The sequence below is a fragment of the Triturus cristatus genome, chromosome 10, assembly GCF_964204655.1.
Source record: "Triturus cristatus chromosome 10, aTriCri1.1, whole genome shotgun sequence".
Classification (NCBI taxonomy): Eukaryota; Metazoa; Chordata; class Amphibia; order Caudata; family Salamandridae; genus Triturus; species Triturus cristatus.
Window position 1 is genome coordinate 63676279 of NC_140593.1, and position 19968 is coordinate 63696246.

At 45.7% G+C, this 19968-nt stretch overlaps 1 protein-coding gene across 1 annotated transcript in view; it reads right to left on the minus strand.

Annotated features, from left to right (window-relative positions):
• The window catches only part of COLQ (collagen like tail subunit of asymmetric acetylcholinesterase), a 778371-nt gene that overhangs the window by 560665 nt on the left and 197738 nt on the right, over positions 1-19968 (minus strand). Inside the window, exon 2 of the mRNA XM_085630419.1 lies at positions 19667-19779. Within this exon, the coding sequence (XP_085486545.1) occupies positions 19667-19779 (113 nt within the window). The remainder of the gene's footprint in view (positions 1-19666; positions 19780-19968) is intronic.

The window sequence follows — 19968 nt, forward strand, 5'->3', positions numbered from 1 at the left end:
GTAGTGCAGACATCAAGGAAGCTAGGTAATCTGTCAGCATATTACAGTCTACATCAGTTATTTTGCGTGGTATAGGCGTCCCCCACATATTTGGTGGTCTACCGAAGATCACCTCATAAGGGGATAGCCCTGTTCGAGAGTGCGCTACCATTCTCATGTAAAAGAGTGCAACTGGTAGGGCTACTACCCAATCTACACCTTTCTCCCTACATATTTTGGACAATCTAATTTTCAGAGTTTGATTATGTCGTTCCACGAGACCTGCTGCCTCGGGATGTCGGACACAGTGAAACCTCCATTGATATCCTAACAGAAGTGAAACGTGTTTCATTAGTTCGGATGAGAACGGCTGGCCGTTATCTGAGTAGACAGCACGTGGTAAACCGTACCGTGGGAAGAATTCTCGAACTAACTGTTTGGCAGTAGTCGGGGCAGTGTAATCTGAAACCGGGTATGCTTCTGTCCAACGGGACAGAGCACAAACAACTACGAGAACATATTTGAATCCTCGACATCGTTCCATCTGGATATAATCCATCTGGAGGAATTCAAAAGGGTGATCAGGAGGCTGAAATCCACCCTGTTCTACGGGAATGCTTTTACCTGGATTAAACTGACAGCAGATCATACAGGTACGGACTTTTTGTTTAGCTGCTGCTCGTAAATGTTTGTTGAACCAAATGTGTTGAATGCTGTCTAGCATAGCCTTTTCTCCTAGGTGTGCTGGACTATGTATTGTATTAATGATAACTTGGACCATTGAGTCGGGAAGAAACCATACAGATTTTTCCTTCGTCATCCATCCTTGATCCGTTTGGATCCCTCCTAATTCAGTCCATTTCTTTATTTCGTCTGGTGTAGCATGTGTCTGTATGTCAATTACGTCAAGAGCGGGATCCTTAACCATCATGCAATGTGTTGGTGTCGGAACTATTGTCTTTGTCATGTCAGATGTGTGAGTTTGAGCAGTCTGTTTAGCTGTTCTGTCAGCTAGATCATTGCCTTGGGAGATGATATCAGTAACTTTCGTGTGAGCTTTACATTTCATAATTGATATTGCAGTGGGTAGATGTATTGCATCTAATAAGGCATGAATGAGGGGTCCGTGCTGAATGTGGGCACCGTGAGAAGTTAAATAACCTCTCTCTCGCCACAGCACGCCGAAGTCATGTACAACTCCGAATGCATAACGTGAATCAGTGTATATGTTGACTTTCTTATTTGTGGCTTGAATACAGGCTTGTGTCAGAGCGATGAGCTCTGCTGCTTGAGCTGACAAGGTATTAATACGATTTGTTTCAATGACTTCAGTGTCTGTTGTGACTGCATACGCGGCCACTAGCTCTCCTGTACTTGTTCTCATACATGAACCATCTACATACAACGTCAGGTCTGGATCTGTCAATGGGACGTCTGTCAAGTCTTGTCTAGGTTTCGTCGTGATAGTAATAACTTCAATACAATCATGCGCTAATGGGTCTGTTCCGTTTACTGGTAACAGTGTGGCAGGATTCAATGTACTACAACGTCTGATTTCTATGTGTGGCTGAAACAATGTCAATTCGTAACCGGTGAGTCTCGCTATAGTCAAGTGTTGTGTTTGTGTGCGGTTCAAGAGAACCTCTACTGCGTGTGGTACTTGTACTGTCAATTGATGTCCTAACACTATGGCATCGCTTTGTCTGATTGCTAAAGCTGTCGCTGCCACTGATTTCAGGCACGCAGGCAAAGCCTGAGCTACGGGATCTAATGTACTAGAAAAATAAGCACATGGTTTGTGTGATCCTGCTTGTTCCTGTGTGAGTACTGACAAAGCAGTACCTTCGCGCTCTGTAACAAAGAGTGTAAAATGTTTATTGTAACATGGTGTTGCTAAGACAGGTGCTTGACATAAAGCTTTCTTTAGGCTTTCAAAAGCTTGTGTATGTTCCTGAGTCCAAGGGAGGACAGTCGATGTGGCCGCCTCCTGTGTTGTCAACTGAATGAGTGGTTTTGCTAGAAATGCATACTGAGGGATCCACTGCCTACAATATGAAGTGAGGCCTATAAAAGCCCGCACCTCCTTTTGTGTCTTGGGTATTGGCATGTTAGCAATTAACTGGATGCGATCTGGTGTAAGCTGCCTTCCCTCCTTGGACAGCGAGTGACCAAGGTAAACAACTCGCTGGACACAGAATTGCAGCTTAGAAGGGGACACCTTGTGCCCCTTTTCGGCCAAGAATTGTAAAACCGTCAGTGAGGCTTTTTCACATTCAGGTTCGCTTCTAGCGGTGATCAGCAGATCATCGACATATTGAAGCAGGGCAGTGTTGACTGGCATGTGGATACTGTCAAGTTCTCGTTTCAGTGCTTGGCTATAGATGCTGGGGCTTTCTGTGAATCCTTGAGGTGCGCGTGTGAATTTAAAGCTTCGTCCATTTAAACTAAATCCGAACAAGTATTGGCTTTCCGGATCTATTGGGACGCTGAAAAAGGCATTCTTGAGATCAATTACAGTAAAGAATGTTGCTTCGGAATCAATGGCTGTCAGTAATGAAGAAATGTCTGGAACTACGGGGTATTGTGGTACAATACATTTATTTAATTCGCGCAGATCAATAACCAATCGATATACTGGCGGGGCTTTTGGATCAGTTCGTTTAAGAATCGGGATTATCGGGGAATTACATACATTGGAGTCGGTTTCCACAACCACTCCTTGGCCAATGAGCTCGTCAATTATTTGCAGTAAAGCCACTACAGCATCTGGGGGTAACTTGTATTGTCGCCTTCGTGGTAGTACCACTCCTGCCTTTAGTGTGACTCGATATGGTGTAATGTTCATGCAACCAACATCTGTAGGGCCTTGTGCCCATAAATGTGTGGGTAAAGTCTGCAGTCGGTGATCCATGTCTCGGGACACATAGTGCCCTTTGAAATCACGTAGAAACAATCTTACTCCTTCCGGAGAACAACATATTATAGCTCCTAGAGCTTTCAATGTTTTTATACCTAACAAGTTTTCTGGACATGATTTAGTAAGCAATAAATCTGTAGTTCGTGTCAAGGGACCAATCGTAAGGGGTAGAGGCTGTGATACTTCGTTAACGATAGGTTTTCCTGAAAAGCCAAGGGAAATATTCTGTGAGCCTGAGAGAGGTGCCCCTGGAACTTCACTACGTTTTATAGTTGTTCGGCTTGCCCCTGTATCAAGTAAAAATTTTCTATCTTGGCCTAATAGTTCACTGTGTACATAAGGTCCTTCTTGATCTACAGGGACCTCGATAAGGGGTAAGGCAACTTCCCTCTCCAGGCTGTTTCATGAGTATCGTTGATAATCAGGATAGTCATATTGTGCGGTCTGGTACATCTGTCGTGTCGTTGTTTGTGTGGCAGCAATAGGCTGCGGTGGTGGAGCTGGCAGAGACTGTTGCGGAGCTGGCATGGACTGTGCATGCTGCGGAGCTCCTTGTTGGTTCTGATCCTGTCTAAGTGGCCGTGGTCTTTCTTTTGTATTACCTGTGGCGATATTATGTTTTAAAACTGGACAATCGTGTACATAATGGCCTGGCTGTTTACAATAATTGCATGTCCCTTTTACAGGACCTGCTGAAACACTAGACTGTGTCATACCCTTTTTATGACCGTCAGCTGGAACTGTCTGGGAAACTAGCATTTTCATTTTCGTGTCTTTCATGCGTCTTTGTTCATGTTCTTGTTCCTCTCTAATTCTATTGTGATGGTACTGTAGCATTTGTAACATTTGTGACGGAGTGTTACCTTGCCATGTACTCTCGAATTTCAATACTCTATTCTTAACTTGGGGCAGGGCATTTTCAACTAATTTTGTCACAAACAGATGTGGATACGATTCGCTACTTGCTTTTATTCCACTATTTATACCAAAACATTTTTCGAATCGGGCATAGAAATCACTAGTGTCCTCATCGTGCTTTTGTTTACAGGCTGAGATTGCACCCCAGTCTTCCTTTTTCGTAGTTAATAAACGTGGCAGTACCTGTACTAGTAAACCTGGTAGTGTTTTGGTCTTATCCCCAAGCCCTGAACCTGGACCTCGAGCTTTTTCTTCATTTTCTAATGCTGTCCAATCTATCTTCTGGTCTCCCACCTCCCAATCCTTTTCCTTGAGTTTTTCGTAAATGCCCACGGGCATTAATACCTTCAATATTGTCATAATGTCGGGATAGGTATATTCTCCCATGAGCAACATGTCTTTAATTTCACGGTGGAAACCTGCTGGGTCTTTGTCATGACTGGGTACCACTTTCTTCATTTCTAATAGTTCTATTTTAGATATGGGTGTGTATACAAACACACGTTTAAACTGATTGTCATCACCTTTTATCGGGTGAACTTCGCGTAAGGGGTTCTGTCTATCCATATAATACGTCGTTCTTTCTTTTATGGGCAGCGAGACATGTTCGGGACATACAAAAAGAATGTACTGTTTTCTGGATTCTAGTATTTCTCTAATTAGCTCAGTACCTGAACCTCTCCATTTGTTCGTGAGTAATTTGGTCAATATATCAGGTAAGGGATCAGGATCGGAGTGTTGGCTTTTATATAATATAAGGAGTTGTTGAATCATATAGATACCAGCTAAACGCTGTTCATCTGGGGTGAGGTTCAAAAACGTGTGCGCTAATGTGTCATCACTATATTTTCCGGGACTATCAACCCAATGAACGGCTGACCTGGCTAATTCTTGTTCGTCCATAGAATCGAGTATATGATAACCCCTTCGTTCTCGGAGCAATTTGTCAGCGGCTTGGAACGCATGTTCGGGGAACCTTATATTTATTATTGGGTTTTGGAAGTTTCTGTTATTATCTGGACGTATCGGACGTATCGGATCAGTAAAGCCTCTAGTATTATTACAAGATCTTCCTCTACCTACATAGGCCATGGTTTCTAACTGTCCTGTGGGCAGTTCTAATTCTCCCTCCTCCTCGGTTTGTTCAGGCTCGTCTACTGCTAATCTTTCGTCGTGTATTCGTTCTACTTCTTTGCGGATCTTGCGGCACATGGCTACTATACATGATCGTTTATCATGTCTCCCCTCTGATATATTCCGACTCCATGTGGTAAGAATTTGCATTTCTTCCGGATTTACCCCTGGTCTGTCTTGATTTCTGATCACACAATTTATGAGGAAACGTAACAATTCTCCCTGTATCTCCACTTTCTGGTACTCCAAGGCTCTATTAATACTTTCAGAATCTCGTCCTGACTGGACAAAGTGATATATATTTTCTAAATGTGTAGTCATTCCTGGTAGCCTCCCTAAATATATTGCAGCTCGTCGGATACGTAATGATGCCAGCAGCATTTCATCCTCTTTTCCGGGCACAGGGTCATATCTACAATCTATTAGAAGTTCCTTAAGCGTGTCGGGAGTTACTAGTTTGGGCGTACGTTGGTGTGCTAATTCTTGAAAGGAAAGTTTATTTACTCTGGGTGGCGTGGAAAAAATGTTTGTTGTACCTCCCGTAGCACCACCTGGGGTGCTGGATGTGAAAGGATTCGTTGAACGTGATATAGCAACCATAGATGTGGGTACAGCTGTAGAAACAGATGTGCTTGCCGGAACTTGTGTCGGAGTTTGTTGTTGCGGCGGTACAGACGGAGGAGGGTCTTGGCGTTGAACCCCCTCGGCAGGCGGTCTATGTGGCGCAGCATTAGCATACTCGGGAGCTGCGTCGTCTAAATAAGAGGAAAGAAAAACATCTGCTGCGGTTCTGGGATGCCCTTTGGGATGTACTTTTATCGGGAACAATGGGGGTGGCAAGTCTTTTGGTATCTCCGGAGTAGCCTTAGGTAACCCTTCGGCCAGAAGAGGATACATACCATTCATAAGGGCATTTCGTTGTCTGTCTACTTGTTCTGATTTTACTCGAGTACCTTCTTCAATTAATAGATTTTCTCGAACTTTATTTGAATTCTCCTTACTCTTCTCTTCCTGTCTACGTGCTTTTTCTGTACGTCTATACGATTCTTTACGCCATAACTCAATGGCATCTTTCTGTGATTGTCTAGCTTTCTTTTTCCATAATTCTTCCTCTACTTTCACGATGCAATCTGCATCCCAGGTCCCAGCTGCGGGCCACCTCTGACTTTCTGGTAATTCCTTGGTGTAGTCTACCCATAAATCAAGAAATAATATGGCGTCTAGGCCATGTTTATGATGCATGAAGTACCCTGGAGTGTCCCTAGGAGGAATGGGAACAGCTTCTTCGAGTACCCCTTTTCTAGTTTTTATCTGTCTTAATTTCGAAAAGAGCGGCATTTTTGAGAACTGATCTGATCTGATACCTAGTTCTGAACACGTTTAATACAACAAAACACAATAATGAACAGTCATTCACACCACAATATGCAGAACGTATTTAAAACATTTTAACATTTAACATTTAATGAACAACAATGATGGCCATTTAGGGAATTAGTCACTAAACATGATACTATATACTAGACATACTTGATATACTGCTAAACAGTACAGATACACTGCTGAAACAGTGCAGACCGGATTTGTGTACCCAAACCCGTCTTGACCGGCACAACCTATGTGCACGTCAGAACGCCTCCCCGACAATGGTACTCACCGGGTAGCTCGGAACGGAAGGCCTCGGAACTGAACTGAACTGGACTCGGACCGGACTGGACTCGATTCGAAACTTCAGAACTTCGGAACCTGGTGGGCCTCTGTATACCTCGGATCTTGCTCTCTCAGCTAGGCTCTGGTCGGGATACTTCGCACTTCTCACCGCCTCGTCTGGGTGTTGATCGCAGCCTCAGTTACCCCCGCTCGGCAGGAGGGAGATACAGGAAATCCTGTGGGTACGCGTTGTTGTCCGTCCAGCTGTGGCAGGAGACCGGGCCTGCAACGCACCTCCGGCGCGTGAGATGAGAAAGTGTCCCTGTTCGGGCGCCATATATGTGGTAAATAATTTAATTACCGGAACTTAATTTGATGCGGAAAATCTATAGTAATAGCTCAGTAAAATAAGAGGCAGAATCCGTGGTATTAGAGGTTCGGAACGGGCTTTATTCCAAAATCAATTCGAATTGAGGACTCCATATTCCATCACCACGAAGGTTCAGGAAGTGAAGAACAAACTTTATTGACAAGTAATCATTTTTATACAATAGGCATTACAGTGAAACAGATGCAGGAGGCGTAACAGTTGATAACAAAGATAAGAACATACATGCGTAACTTAAAATGGGTGTAACTGGGCGTAACTTAAAGAACGTCATTGTATATGATGTCATAAATGGGTGGTTCCACGGAAGAATTTCGCAATGTCAGCAGAAATACTTGGCAGAGATGCGCGCGCAGCAGCATGACGTGTGATTGACGTGCAACTAGGGGGTGAAGGGAACTTGACATTTAGCTCTACATGTGGAGACAGAAGTCTGGGGTTGTGTCAACCTAATCCCAAATCATATCTAACATCCTATGTTTAAAGAACTGTGTTATCCAAAAAGAAAGGTCTCTTAGGATAGAATCTTATTCTATACTGACTATACTGACTGTCAGTGCGTGTACAAGCGTCTAAGTGTCTACACTAGATGCGAGGGCAGAAATCTTCCATAGTAACAGGGCTATGAATTACTTGCATAAAGACAGAGGAGCAGGGCCTTTTTGCTCGGTAGCTGGAAGAATGTTTACTTAAACTACTAGACAGGAATGCATTGGGTGAAGAGCGGAGCAGAGCAGATAATCTTGAAGGTGAAATACAGTTTTTGGCAAGCAGACAGGTTGCGTCAGGCACCATTAGCCGCGCAGGGAGTAGGACAAAGTTCATGGATACAGATGCGAGCTCAGACTGGAGCTTTCAGAGGCAGAAGGCAGAAAAGGCTTGATGGCAGAATCAGGGCCTACTCGCCTGGACTGTAAAATGGGATAAGTGAACCATATAAAGCCGGTGGCCTTTCATACTTAGGAATAGAGTATCCGGCCCATTCATGGCGGGTCTGAAAGAGGACATGTTGACGGTGGACACACATGTGTTTGCGTCTTCATAACTGGAACTGGAGGGAACATACATGTACTTATGATTTATACATGAAACCGTTGGGGTCCAAGATAGGGGACATAACTGATCATAAAAATCCATATTTCCACAGATGGAGTCTGTTGTCATAACAAATTGAGTATACTCCTGCAGAAAAGACAATCCAACATTGGTGTTGCTGTGTTGCACCCACTAAGTAGGGCCTCCCTCATTTGGCTTGTCACTTTTATAACACAGTCGAAAGATCCTTCTATTTGTAGGCACTGTTTTGTAGGGCTCTTCTCAAAAAGAGTTTGGGATCAAGGGGATGCAGGAGGACAACATACCAAAAAAGGACTTGAAGAGCCGTACAGCGACTGATTTTTCTTTGTGTAACTTCTTGGCCAATGTAGTGAGGCATTCACTCACTCCTTGGATGGAAAGGTTCTGTGCATAAATGTATCTAGTATTGCTCCTAAATATTTTTACTTTTTGTGCAGGATTTAAGACAGTTTGTCCTTGTTTAAAGAATCTGTTAAGAAGCTGTGCACAGCGAGTTGTTGATGCTTTTGTGGCCTTACTAGATATGGGAACATTTTATGACTTTGCTTTAACAGTTGTGCTGCTACTGTAGCCAAGCCCTTTGTGAAAACCCTCAGGGCTGATTTAAGGTCCAACTGGAGGACTTTGAACACCCCGCACTCTATGCCAGCATAAACAAAAACCTCACCTGCAAGCTACAAAACATCCAGAACGCCACCGCAAGATTGGTCCTCAAACTGCCAAGACACTGCTACATCTGCCAGCACCTGCGCACACTACACTGGCTCCCATCAAGACTAGAATCACCTTCAAGATCCTCACCCACGCACACAAAGCCCTCCACAACACCGAACCAGCATACCTGAACAGCCGACTCAACTTCCACGCACCCCAAAGAACCCTACAATCAGCCCAGCTCTCCTACGCCGTGGTTCCCCGTGCCAGAAAGACCAGATCGGGAGGCCGCTCCTTCTCCTTCCTCGTGGCCAGAGCCTGGAAAGCCCTACCACTCCACCTCAGACATAAAACATCACTCCCCATCTTCACGAGAAACCTCAAAACTTGGCTCTTCAACAGACCCCCCTCCTTGATGGACTGGAACCTGCACCTCCCCTCTTCCCCAGTGCCTTGAGACCCTCACGGGTGAGTAGTCGCGCTTAACAAACACGTGATAGATTGATTGATGGTGGTGACCGGCCATTGGGAATCTCAGGTAGCTGCGATGATTGTGATAAATTGGTATATGAAAGTATGCATATTGTAGGTCGAAAGATGTCATGTAATCCCCTTACTGTAACAGTGGAGGAACGTCTTGCAAAGTTACCATGTGAAATGTTTGTTTCTTGAGAAACTTGTATGGATTCAGAATCAGTTTCCATTATCCCAATTTCTTTTTGTGGGGAAAAAGCGAGAATAAAAGACTAAGGAGCACATGCATCATTCTAAATACCGGTCACAAAGGGGCAGATTTGCCTAATCTGCCCCTTTGCAACCGGTATTTTTTGCATTTGGGATGCAGCAACCCAAATGCAAAATCACAATTTAAGTAATTGAAATGCATGATGAAAAAGAAAAGTGCGATTTTGCAAATAGAAATCGCAAATTACCATCAATTCAAAGTTGAAGGTTATTTGTGAAAACTTTGAAAAATGCACAAAAGTGCATTTTTCAAAGTTCCATGTTGCACACACACATGTCCTTGGGGCATGTGTGTGCGCAACATGTGGTCACATGGTAATTTTAGGGGTGTATCAGGGTGTCCTTTTGGCACCCTTGCACCCTTGAAATTGCATGCTCAATTTGCGAGTTCCTATTTGGTACTCGTAAATTGCGCATGCAATTCCCATTCTTTCCTATGGGCCTTTTTGAATGAATTTCAGTGTGTGGCCAAACTGCATGAGGTCCAATACCCTGCAATCCAATCGTATACTCAGCCCATTGTTTGTAACAAGATGAGATTTTTCCATGTATGGGTGTTTCTGGATTGTTTGTGACCATCCCTGCCGTAGAGTCACTGACATCTTGAATGCTCATTGCCTCGTGACTGATTCCCAGATTTCCTTCTGGGGGCCTGCTTAGGATAGGATGCTGGTAGTGGTGCCCTATATTGCTGCATATAATTGTGGCAGTATGTCTGTTAAGACAGTTGGTAAATTCCTCTGAAAGAAAATAGGCCCCTTCCATCGACTCCGTGAAAGGGCTGAGTTTGCATAAGCAAACACAACAAGATGATGAACGGAGTGCTGAAACTTTTCAACCAGTCACCCACAGTCAAGAGATCTGAGTTTAATCCGTTGTTCTTTTGCTCACTATGCCATCCCAGTATCGGCCCAGTCATATGAAAATCAGTCTTGACCCTGTACCTCATGGGAACAGTCCAGCCCGAACTGCCAGGTGAGGTCCTCCCTGGACCGGAAACAAGCATTCTGGGACCGGTTTCGGGGTTTCACCCCTCATCAGCCAGGTTAGCTTGAATGCAGTGGCACAGCGAGCAAGGGACCCATGTCTGGGCATACCCTTAGCTACTTAGTGCGAACATAGCAAGCACAACAAGATGATGGACGGAGTGCTGAAACTTTTCAACCACTCACCCCAATCAAGAGATCTGGGTTTAATCCATCGTTCTTTAGCTCACCATGCCACCTCAGTTTGGACCCTGCCAATACTTGTGTTTGCTTTGTTCGCCCTAAGATAGCAGGGTATGGCCAGACGTGGGCCCCTTGCTCACTTTGCCACTGGATTTTAGCTAGCCTGGCTGATGAGGGGTGAAACCCTGAAACAGGTCCCAGGATGCTTGTTTCCAGTCCAGTTCAGCTGGACTGTTTAAATGGGGAACAGGCTCAAGACTAATTTGCATATGGCTGGGTCTGAACTGGGTTGGCAAAGTGAGCTAAAGAATGATGATGGATTAAACACAGATCTGTGACAATTAATTGACACAAGTCCAAAGGAATCCAACACTAATTTATAGAAATAAGGCACATTTTTATATAAATGTAGACACCAAAATGAAGTCAATCAGATATCTATAACCAGAGTCATAGATTTTAGAAGCAAAATTAAATCTGCGCAAAACAGTACTGCAAAACTATAGCATTGCACCTGCTTAATGGGGAGTCGTGATTAACGTAATGCTTGAACATGTGCTTTTGGGTTTACTGTCCGTCATGCACCAGTATAATGCTGTAATTGTTCACGTATGTATGCCATCTGAATTGTCCAATCTTGTCTTTATTAAAAAAGAAAAAACCTATAGCATTGCGGTCAATGGGAAAAAGTACTAGTCACAGTCGGTCACTTGCAGGTTGATTTGCATGGAACCCACTGTGGGTTAAGGTGATGCAGGTCCCAGGACCAGACCACAACAGTTAGTTTGATTTTACTTGGCTCGAGAAGCCCGGGCGCAAAGTTGTCCTGTCTGTCCTTGGTGCTAGATTGGGTATTTGGAATTGGGAATTGGGAGCAGCAGGGGAGCTGGTTTTACCGCTAACGCAGTGCTGTTGAGGAAAGAGGTGTAAAAAGTCGACAGCGAGGCCACTGCTGGTGTCGGATGCAGTGTTTCCTCTGGTTGCGGCATCGAGTAAGGGTAGTGGTTGCCACATGGGCCACCAACAAGCCTTAAAAGCGTTAAGCTCAGCAAAAGGTTATTTCGATGTACGGAGGTCTAGGGGAAAACAGTAGTTGTCTGAAACATAATGGAGGTCAGGACTATGTTTCCCACAATGAACTGGACCATCTAGTTTTTGGGGGATCCCTCCGAGGGTCTGATGGCCAGCAGTACTTGGTTCCGGTATGCTGTTTTCACCTGCGGACTGTAGGGGACTAATGCCACTAGTCCAAGGGAGACTGGAGTTGCCTTTGGCTCTTATAGGGATCCCTCTATCTGGGGGAACCGGTCTTTGGTCTGAGATGAGTCGTAGTCGTGCAGTTCCAGGAAGGTTGCCACAGGTGCAGCGTATCACACCTTTGGTTTGTGCAGCTCCTGTTGTCACAGATTCGGGTCTCTTCTTTGTCTTTTTTTGCAAGTCAGATCAGAACTGAGGTTTTGGTGTTAGGGGAAACCCTGAAATCCTAGATTTAGGGGTGTTAGGGGTATGGGTGCAAGTGGCCAATAGGCTACTTGCCACAGCGGCTAATCCGCCCCTGAGGTGACCACATCCAGGGGTGTGTGTCACCTTTTCTACAGAGAACCCTCTATTCTGCCACTTTTAAAAATGTCAGAAACCTTTCTTAGCTCTACAGACCAGGTAGCCCACCCTTGAGGTATGGCTAGCCTTCTGGGGGTGTATACCACTTTACTACATAATTTTCATGTCTGCCCAGGTGCAAATGTGCTTGGGTGCTCATGGAGGGCTCAGTGACATCACAAAGGCCCTGGCGATCCCTGCAGTGTGGGGGGCAAGCTCCAGGGGCCGACCCTCAGCACAGTACCCTGCCCCGAGAGCTCCTGATTGAGTACGGAGGCGAGGCCATGTATCTTGCAGAGGGAGGGTCCTGAAGATTTGTTACACCACTGGGGGGACTGTTTCCTCCTTTGGGAGGCAGCCTACTTGCATATCACAGGCAGTGTTAGCTTTGAGGCCCAGCACCCTGATGTGCCACTTCACTAGCCATCGTGTAAGGGAGTAAGGTATGACATCCTTCCCATACAGGCCATTGTTTCTGACTCCTGGGAGATTCACACCTTCTGGCAGGGGGGGTCAGATCCCTGTCTTGTCAGCAGCAACTGTGGGCTGCCATCCAGAGCACTAGAAAGGCTGGGCAACCAAGTGGGCAACCTTTAAGGTAGCCACATGGGTGCAGGCCACATAGACCTCGACACGAGAATCATGTCAGGGATGATGAGGCACGTAGTTTGATATCAAACATGACATATTTCGGTGATACCATAATGAAGCTGCCAACCTTGGGGGTGCCAGATTGCCAGCCCATGCTATCCTATGGAGCACTAATCACTGATAGTAACTCTTAATAAAAAAGGCTACTATAAGGACATATAGGCTTGCACTTATATGTCCTCACCTTTAATATAATGCACCCTGCTTCTGAGCTCAGGGGGCCTTCCTTAGGGGCGACTGGCATATACTAAAAATAGTGCTTTGACCTTGCCACACACAATGAGGGCAAAGTTGAGTACAATAAAATTGCACTGCTCCTGTTTACCTGGGTCACTCAGGATGGCACATACAGTGCTTCAAGCCATGGTGACCCCTTTAGCTCTCATGCCCTGGGTACCACTGGTACCATTTACCAGAGACTTATAAGCGGGTTAAAGCTCTTGCCAATTGGGGTTGCCAATTCCCATGTCCAAGTTTTAGGGAGAGAGCACTAGCATTGGGGCCTGGTCAGTAGGTGGCCGTACACTGTCAGAGTTGAAAACCAGCATCTAGTAGTCCAAATGGGGGCAAAAAAGTGGGGGGACACCTGCAAGAAGAGCTGTTTTCTTACAAGTACTGCTTCAGAAAGGCTGATTGCAGCCAGGAGAAAGTTAAAAGGCCCCTGTTTTAGATATGCCTGCCTCCAGCCAGCATCACTGCTACCTGCTATGAGAAATGATAAAATGAGTTCCACAGCCTTACACAGTGGATACACATTCCTTTCCTGGAAAATTAGTATAAATGTGACACCCAAAATACCCCACTTTGTTACAGTTCCAAGTTCTTCTTGACCAAGGATGGGAGTGCGCCAGAGTACATGAAAGGACTGCAGCATGGCCAGGGCTAGTGTCTGCATGATAGCCAGTCTGCCAAGGGCAAGGGGGCATAAACTGGTCTGCACTTTCTGCTAGAGAAGTTACATGTGTGCCTACCACCTCGAAGCTTACCTCCCTTCTGAAATAGGTAAGAAGAGTGCCTGGTCCTGTAGGAAGTGAGGCTGTCCAGGAGGAGAAGCCCAGTGTTTCCGGTGTGAGGAATACCCAGAAGAAGCTGACTACCATCGGAAGTGAAGCCAGAGGTGGACCGTGTCTTATGGGGTCTCCCAGTCTCCGGGAGCAGTCTTCGTTGTGAACTGCACCTCGCCCTTCAAGTGAGGAGCAACAGAAAGCCGCCAGAAAGACAGGTACCGCAGCTGCCTGATGATGATAGAGTATCCACGAGAAACATTGTTACCGAAGAGATGGGATGTTGGATGGAGTGCAGTGAAGAAGGTGGGGAGATTAATGGAGTGCCCCCAGAAGGTAGGAAAGTCCCTTTAGTCCTTAAAACCTGTTTGTCTTGCTAAAAGAAGGTGGATGTAGGGCGGATATACAAGGCTTGTAACTCGCTATTGTGTTATGCCAAAGTCAGGTCGACAAGAAAAAAAGTTTTTAGCGTCAAGAAACACAATAGACAGCTGTGCAGGCATTCTAACAGGGTTGCCATCAAAAATGTCAACACCAAAATCATGTCTCAATAGGTACAACAAAGGATTTATTGGGAAACATATCTGTGCTCCTTCCAAAATATGAGAACATTCAGGGACTTGAACAAAGAAGGCTTGTCAGTAGGACAACTGCCAAAAGGGCAGTGATGTAACCTTTAACAGTGTCCACAGCCCAACGTTGCTGGGCTAATGAGAGGGCAATGTGCAGAACATCCGACAGATGCCCCTTCAGTGGGTCCATGTGTTGCTCCGCAGACCATGAGACAAAGCGATTCCAACTTCTGGAATAGACCGATTTTGTGGCTTGGCAAGAGTGACAGTGACCACCTCCAGAAGCAAGTGGAAGAAGCTCAAATGCTCCTTCTCAATCCCCGGACAGGTGGAGGCTGCTGAGGTTGGGGTGTAGAACCTGCCCCTCTGGCTGGAAGAGGAGGTGCTCTGAGAGGCAGTTGGAGTGGGGGAAACACGAGTCTCACAACATCTGCACACCACACCCTCTTTGACCAGTTTGGGGTGATTAGAATAGCTTTAGGCCTGGTCCTGATGCAGCTACCTCAAGAACTGAGGATTCAAGAGTTTAGAAGGAGATGCATAGTGAAGTGGAACACTTCACCTCAACCAAAATGCGTCCCCCAAGACTCCCTGCAGAAGATACTAAAGAGCATAGAACTGTGAGCAGTGTTGGCTCTCATGAATGGCGAAGAAGTCCAAATGAGGGGCATCGCAAAGGGCAAAGATGTTTAGGATCACCTCTTGGATGATGACATCACTTGTGGTCAGCCAGATGATGCTGACTCAGGCAGTCAGCTCTGGTGTCCAGACAGCCTCACATATGGTTGGTAATCAGCCAGACCCCAGGCACACATTCCCAAACCCAGAGTGTCACAGCTTCCAAGCCAAGAAGATGAGATCTCTCTCCTTCTGCTTGTTGATATAAATCGTAGTCCAACTGTCTGTCAAGATCTGGATAGAATGGCCACCATGTGTAGGCAGGAAGGCCTCGAGGCCCAGGCTAAATGCCCACAATTCGAGCAGGTTGATGTTCAAGACCTTCTCCTCGTCTGGAGACTGAAAGCCTCTAATCTCCAGCTCCACAAAGTATGTTCCCACTCCAAGGTGGATGTCTCCAATCCATCTGTGGACACAGCAGGAAGGGGACAGAAGATTTTGCTTGTATAAGGTGCTCCTCTTCCATTCGCAAATCCACCACAGTTTCTGGGGAGATCTTGATGATATGATATTTTTGCCCCATGGTGAGGCCACTACTGATGAAGGCCCCACTGGAGAGTACACATCTGTCAAAGTGCATATGTGGCAAGTAGAATGCAGAAAGGCATAACAACCAGCAGGCAAAGAGACGTCAGCATTGGGATTTGAGCTTCCTCCTAAAATATCAGAATCACATCCTGAATGTTCCAAATACTCTGAGAAGGACTGAAAGTTCTCAAACATGTTGTGTACAGTACATCTTCTATGACCATCAGACAGTGGAAGGGTAGGTGATGGAAAAGCCAAGGTCAAACAAAAGGGATGCCATTGCCCATAGGTTTTCAACATAAGCTTGCAGCAAGCTTGCCTTGAGCAGCAAATTGGTGAGGTGCAGGAACCGGTGGTGGCTCCTCCATTAAGGTAATGAGTCCGTTTAGGGTGGGGCTGGGCTGTCGTCACGCAGAAAGGCGGACTGGTGGGCACCATAAGTGTGCATGACGGTTTGGTAGGTGTCTTAGGACAGCCAAACTGACATGTGCACTTCACTTGGCGTTTCTCCAGCCGGCTGTGTTGCACAGCTGGGTGGAGAACAGTCCCAGGCTCCCTGGAACTGTCTAAGCAGCAAGCGTAACATGTGTACTTGTATAGCACACGTATCACCCACGGGTATCAAGGCCCTGAATAACGGATGTTTATTGTTACCCATCTCAATGGTACTCATGTTATCAACCTCAGATGGATGAAAGGCTGAGTGGACCTGCCGGGATTTGAACTTGTGACCATGAGGTCAAACCCAGGCCCCTAAGTGGACGCATCAGTGCACTGAGCCACCAGAAACGGCATAACCAGGCAACTCAGACCATTTACAACGCTGAAGTCATGCCGGCAATATTATTACAAGCATAACAGCAGTGTCATGATTGGCTTAGGGGATTCTGGGAGCCTGTGTGCTGCCAGGAGTCAGGAACAGAAGAGGACAGAGGAGAGGCAGCAACCAGCAGGTAAATGGTCTTTTATTTTTTCTTCCCCTATAGCCCCCCCCCACACTTGCCCACTACTTCTGTTCACTAGCAGCCGTCATTGACACGAACACAGCATTCCCCGACCTTCAAACATGTGCCGCAATGGCCACCATTACCGCCGTGAAGACTCAGGGGGGCAATGTGAACACAAATGGGAGGACAGCAAACTGGTAGTGGGTGGGAGCTACCACAAACTGCATGTACCTCCTGTACAACTGCTCAATCACTATGTGGAAATACACATTCTGCAAGCCAAAGGGGGCACCATCCAGTCTTCTGCTTCCAGTGCCACCTGGACTATGGACAGAATCTTTATATTTTTCTTGTGAAGTTAAAACTAGAATCCGTTCAAACCAGCTGTCCTTCTTGGCTACCAGGAACTACAGTGAGTAGCACCCCGCATAACTTCCTGCACTGGGTCCGGCTACACTGCTCCTTTCTGCAACAGGATTGGATAGGAAAATAAGATTGTTGATCTGCACATGCATGGGCCTGGATTCCAGATTGTTAAGAATATGACACCACCAACATGTATGAGTTGGAGTTTAATAGATACATTAAAGTTGTTTTCTTAATCTATGACTTTCTTGTCAACCCAGACATCCCTGGAATAGGCAGGGACATAACAAGAATGCTTAAAATACCCATTTATGAGGCATATGGTAGTATGCTTAAGCATCAGCAAATCTGGAGCCCATGGCAAAGCTATTTCTGCACAATGAATCAATGCACAAATGACCTGTGACGTGTAGTGAAGGCACCCCGTCTCAGATGGGGACCAAGGAGCAGGTCCGATTTGTCTTATCTGTACATGCTGCAAGTGTTGCAATGCTACTGATGTGTATGAGACATTAAAAAAATATTAATGAAGCCTTTCATTAAAAAAGAGGGTAATGAAATCTCACTGCAGGCGTCATGCAGCCAGACTTTGGGGTGCAAGAAGAAGGGATCTGGATGGTTTACTGATTCACCCCGTTCTGTTAGTGAGGTACTACAGGACACCCGCACTGTGAGTCTGTGTGTGTGCCAACAACAAGGCTGCAAAGCTAGTCTATAACAGAAGCAAACTAAAAATGGGATCCTCCCTGAGCTCTCTAAAATGATATGATCCACAAATACAGTATTCAATGTCCATCAATTTATTCTGTTTTCTTTAAATCAGATATCCTTCATTTGGTACAGCAGAAGTTTCATGTCCGTGCATCCAAAACAATCAATAAGGTATTTCTTCAGATATAAACAATTTTCAAAGCAGCCAACACGTGTTTCGTCATGCTAAATCAAGCATCCCTGACTTCTTCAGGGCTGCAAACCCAAATAAGCACAATATAAGCACAATTCTTACTTAATTATATACATGCATGTTATTACACCTTTATCCTTATACAATTAAGAGACAAAAAATGCAACAAGAAGATATTCAAGGTATCATAGTAGACCATCACCCATTGTGAAAAAGAATAAAGTCTTAAAGAAAACTTTAAATAAAAATCAGCGCACTGAGTTTCTCCCGCTTCAACACCCGAGTGCGTGAAAGTTCAAGAGCAGAGATTACGTTTTAGTCCTTGAAAATCACCTGAAAGTCGAATGCCAAAGTAAGAAAATATTGATATCCTCCTGTATAGAATGCCTCACTCACTATCTGCAAAGTCAAAGTCATAATATCAAATACAACTCCAGTTACAACAAGATCAACCCCCAATTACATGATCTGATCTCATGTTTAGTATACTTAAAATAGAGATCGTAACTAGTAACAGATGCGAGCCTCTTCACTTTTAAAACGAAAACCCATTGCTATGTCCTATATTATCACAAACAAAGGATGCCATGTTAATAGAGTGCTCAGGGAGGATCCAATTTTTAGTTAGTCTTTTTATCCGGATGTGCGGGTAAAGGTGGGGTTGTGCAGGTAACCAACCTTTCTTCCCTTGTGAGCACCGTTATGTACTTACTGTAATTTGGTACTTTGACCCATATTGAAAGTTGAGCGCCCTGTCTGTGACCTGGTTACCTATAACAGAAGCAACCCAGCCTTCCAACCATAGGCTCCCAAATAGATGGAAGCGGAGAAATGGGGAAGCAAGAATGACAATGCCAGCAGGCCTTGGGGGGCCTGAACACCACTTGGAGCCAGTCAATGACGGCAAGCTCAGGGGGGCACTTGCACCTCACCCTCTGAATGAGATGGAACATTGATGGTCTGAGTAGGAGCTAGTGACCTGCTACACTCAATTCACTGCACCACAGCGGTTAAAGACAAGCGGACCAAAATACACGCAGACATGTATGATACATATATGTTATCACTGGTGTTGGCCAAACATGTCACAAAGCACGACACTAAACCCGGTACCTGCCTCAGATGCAGGACAGACTGACTGGTGAGCCCCATCTTTTGTGCTGCAGAAGGATCCATTGTGGACAGACGTGACTTGTGCTATCTGCCTTGTATCGTACGGCATCGATATAGTGCTTTATGCCCCCACAAGGCGCATCAGCGGACGGGTAGCGCATAAAAACCAAAGGGCAGTGCTTGGTTGGACGACTGTTGAATGGCAGCATAGACCATGTAGGAAGAGTTTTGGTGTGTGCGCGATGACCAAATATGTGCCCTGGCCTTGATTTCCCACTGGGTGCATCCCTAGGCATGTAGGTGAGAAGAGGTGCGAGGAATAGCACACATACGCCTGTCAGTCATTTAGTGCTGTCTAGTTGGAGACTTTTGTGAGTGCTGAAGATTGGCGGCATTACTATTTCTCCTATTTTATCCTTGCTAAAATCTGGAAAGTCGTAGAACTGGTTCTCCTTTTCTATAGCTGAGAAGTTGAACTGTGGGATTTTGTTTCAATGCACTTCCTCTGAGCAGGGAACACTTTTCATGAGCCATAAGTCACCAAGACGAAGCGTTAGAAGGACTGCCTCACAGTGCTGGGAGTTGATACCTTATAATGCTCAGTGGAAGACAGCGTGGACACAAACAAGGAAGGGTGCTGTGAGAGAGTCGTACGGACAAGAAAAACGACTTACCGGGTTCCCGTTCTCCCAGTAGTAAGGTGGGGGTGGGAACAATGGCGGGGGCGGTGGGGTCAGCATGCAGCAGCTTTGGCCAAGGCGCTTCTTCTGTCCAAAGGAAGGGAAGGCTGTCATGGGAAAAGGAAGAGAGTGAGTGGCAAGTACTGCGGCAGGGTAAAGAGATCACATGAGGCTGGTAGGGAGTGCTGCTCACAGAGAGTCGCAGCCCCTACCACAGCCTTTCCAATAGGCTTCAAAACCTCCTGATCAATCCATCTACCCATGTACCTAACAGCAGACCCACTTATCAGACCCAA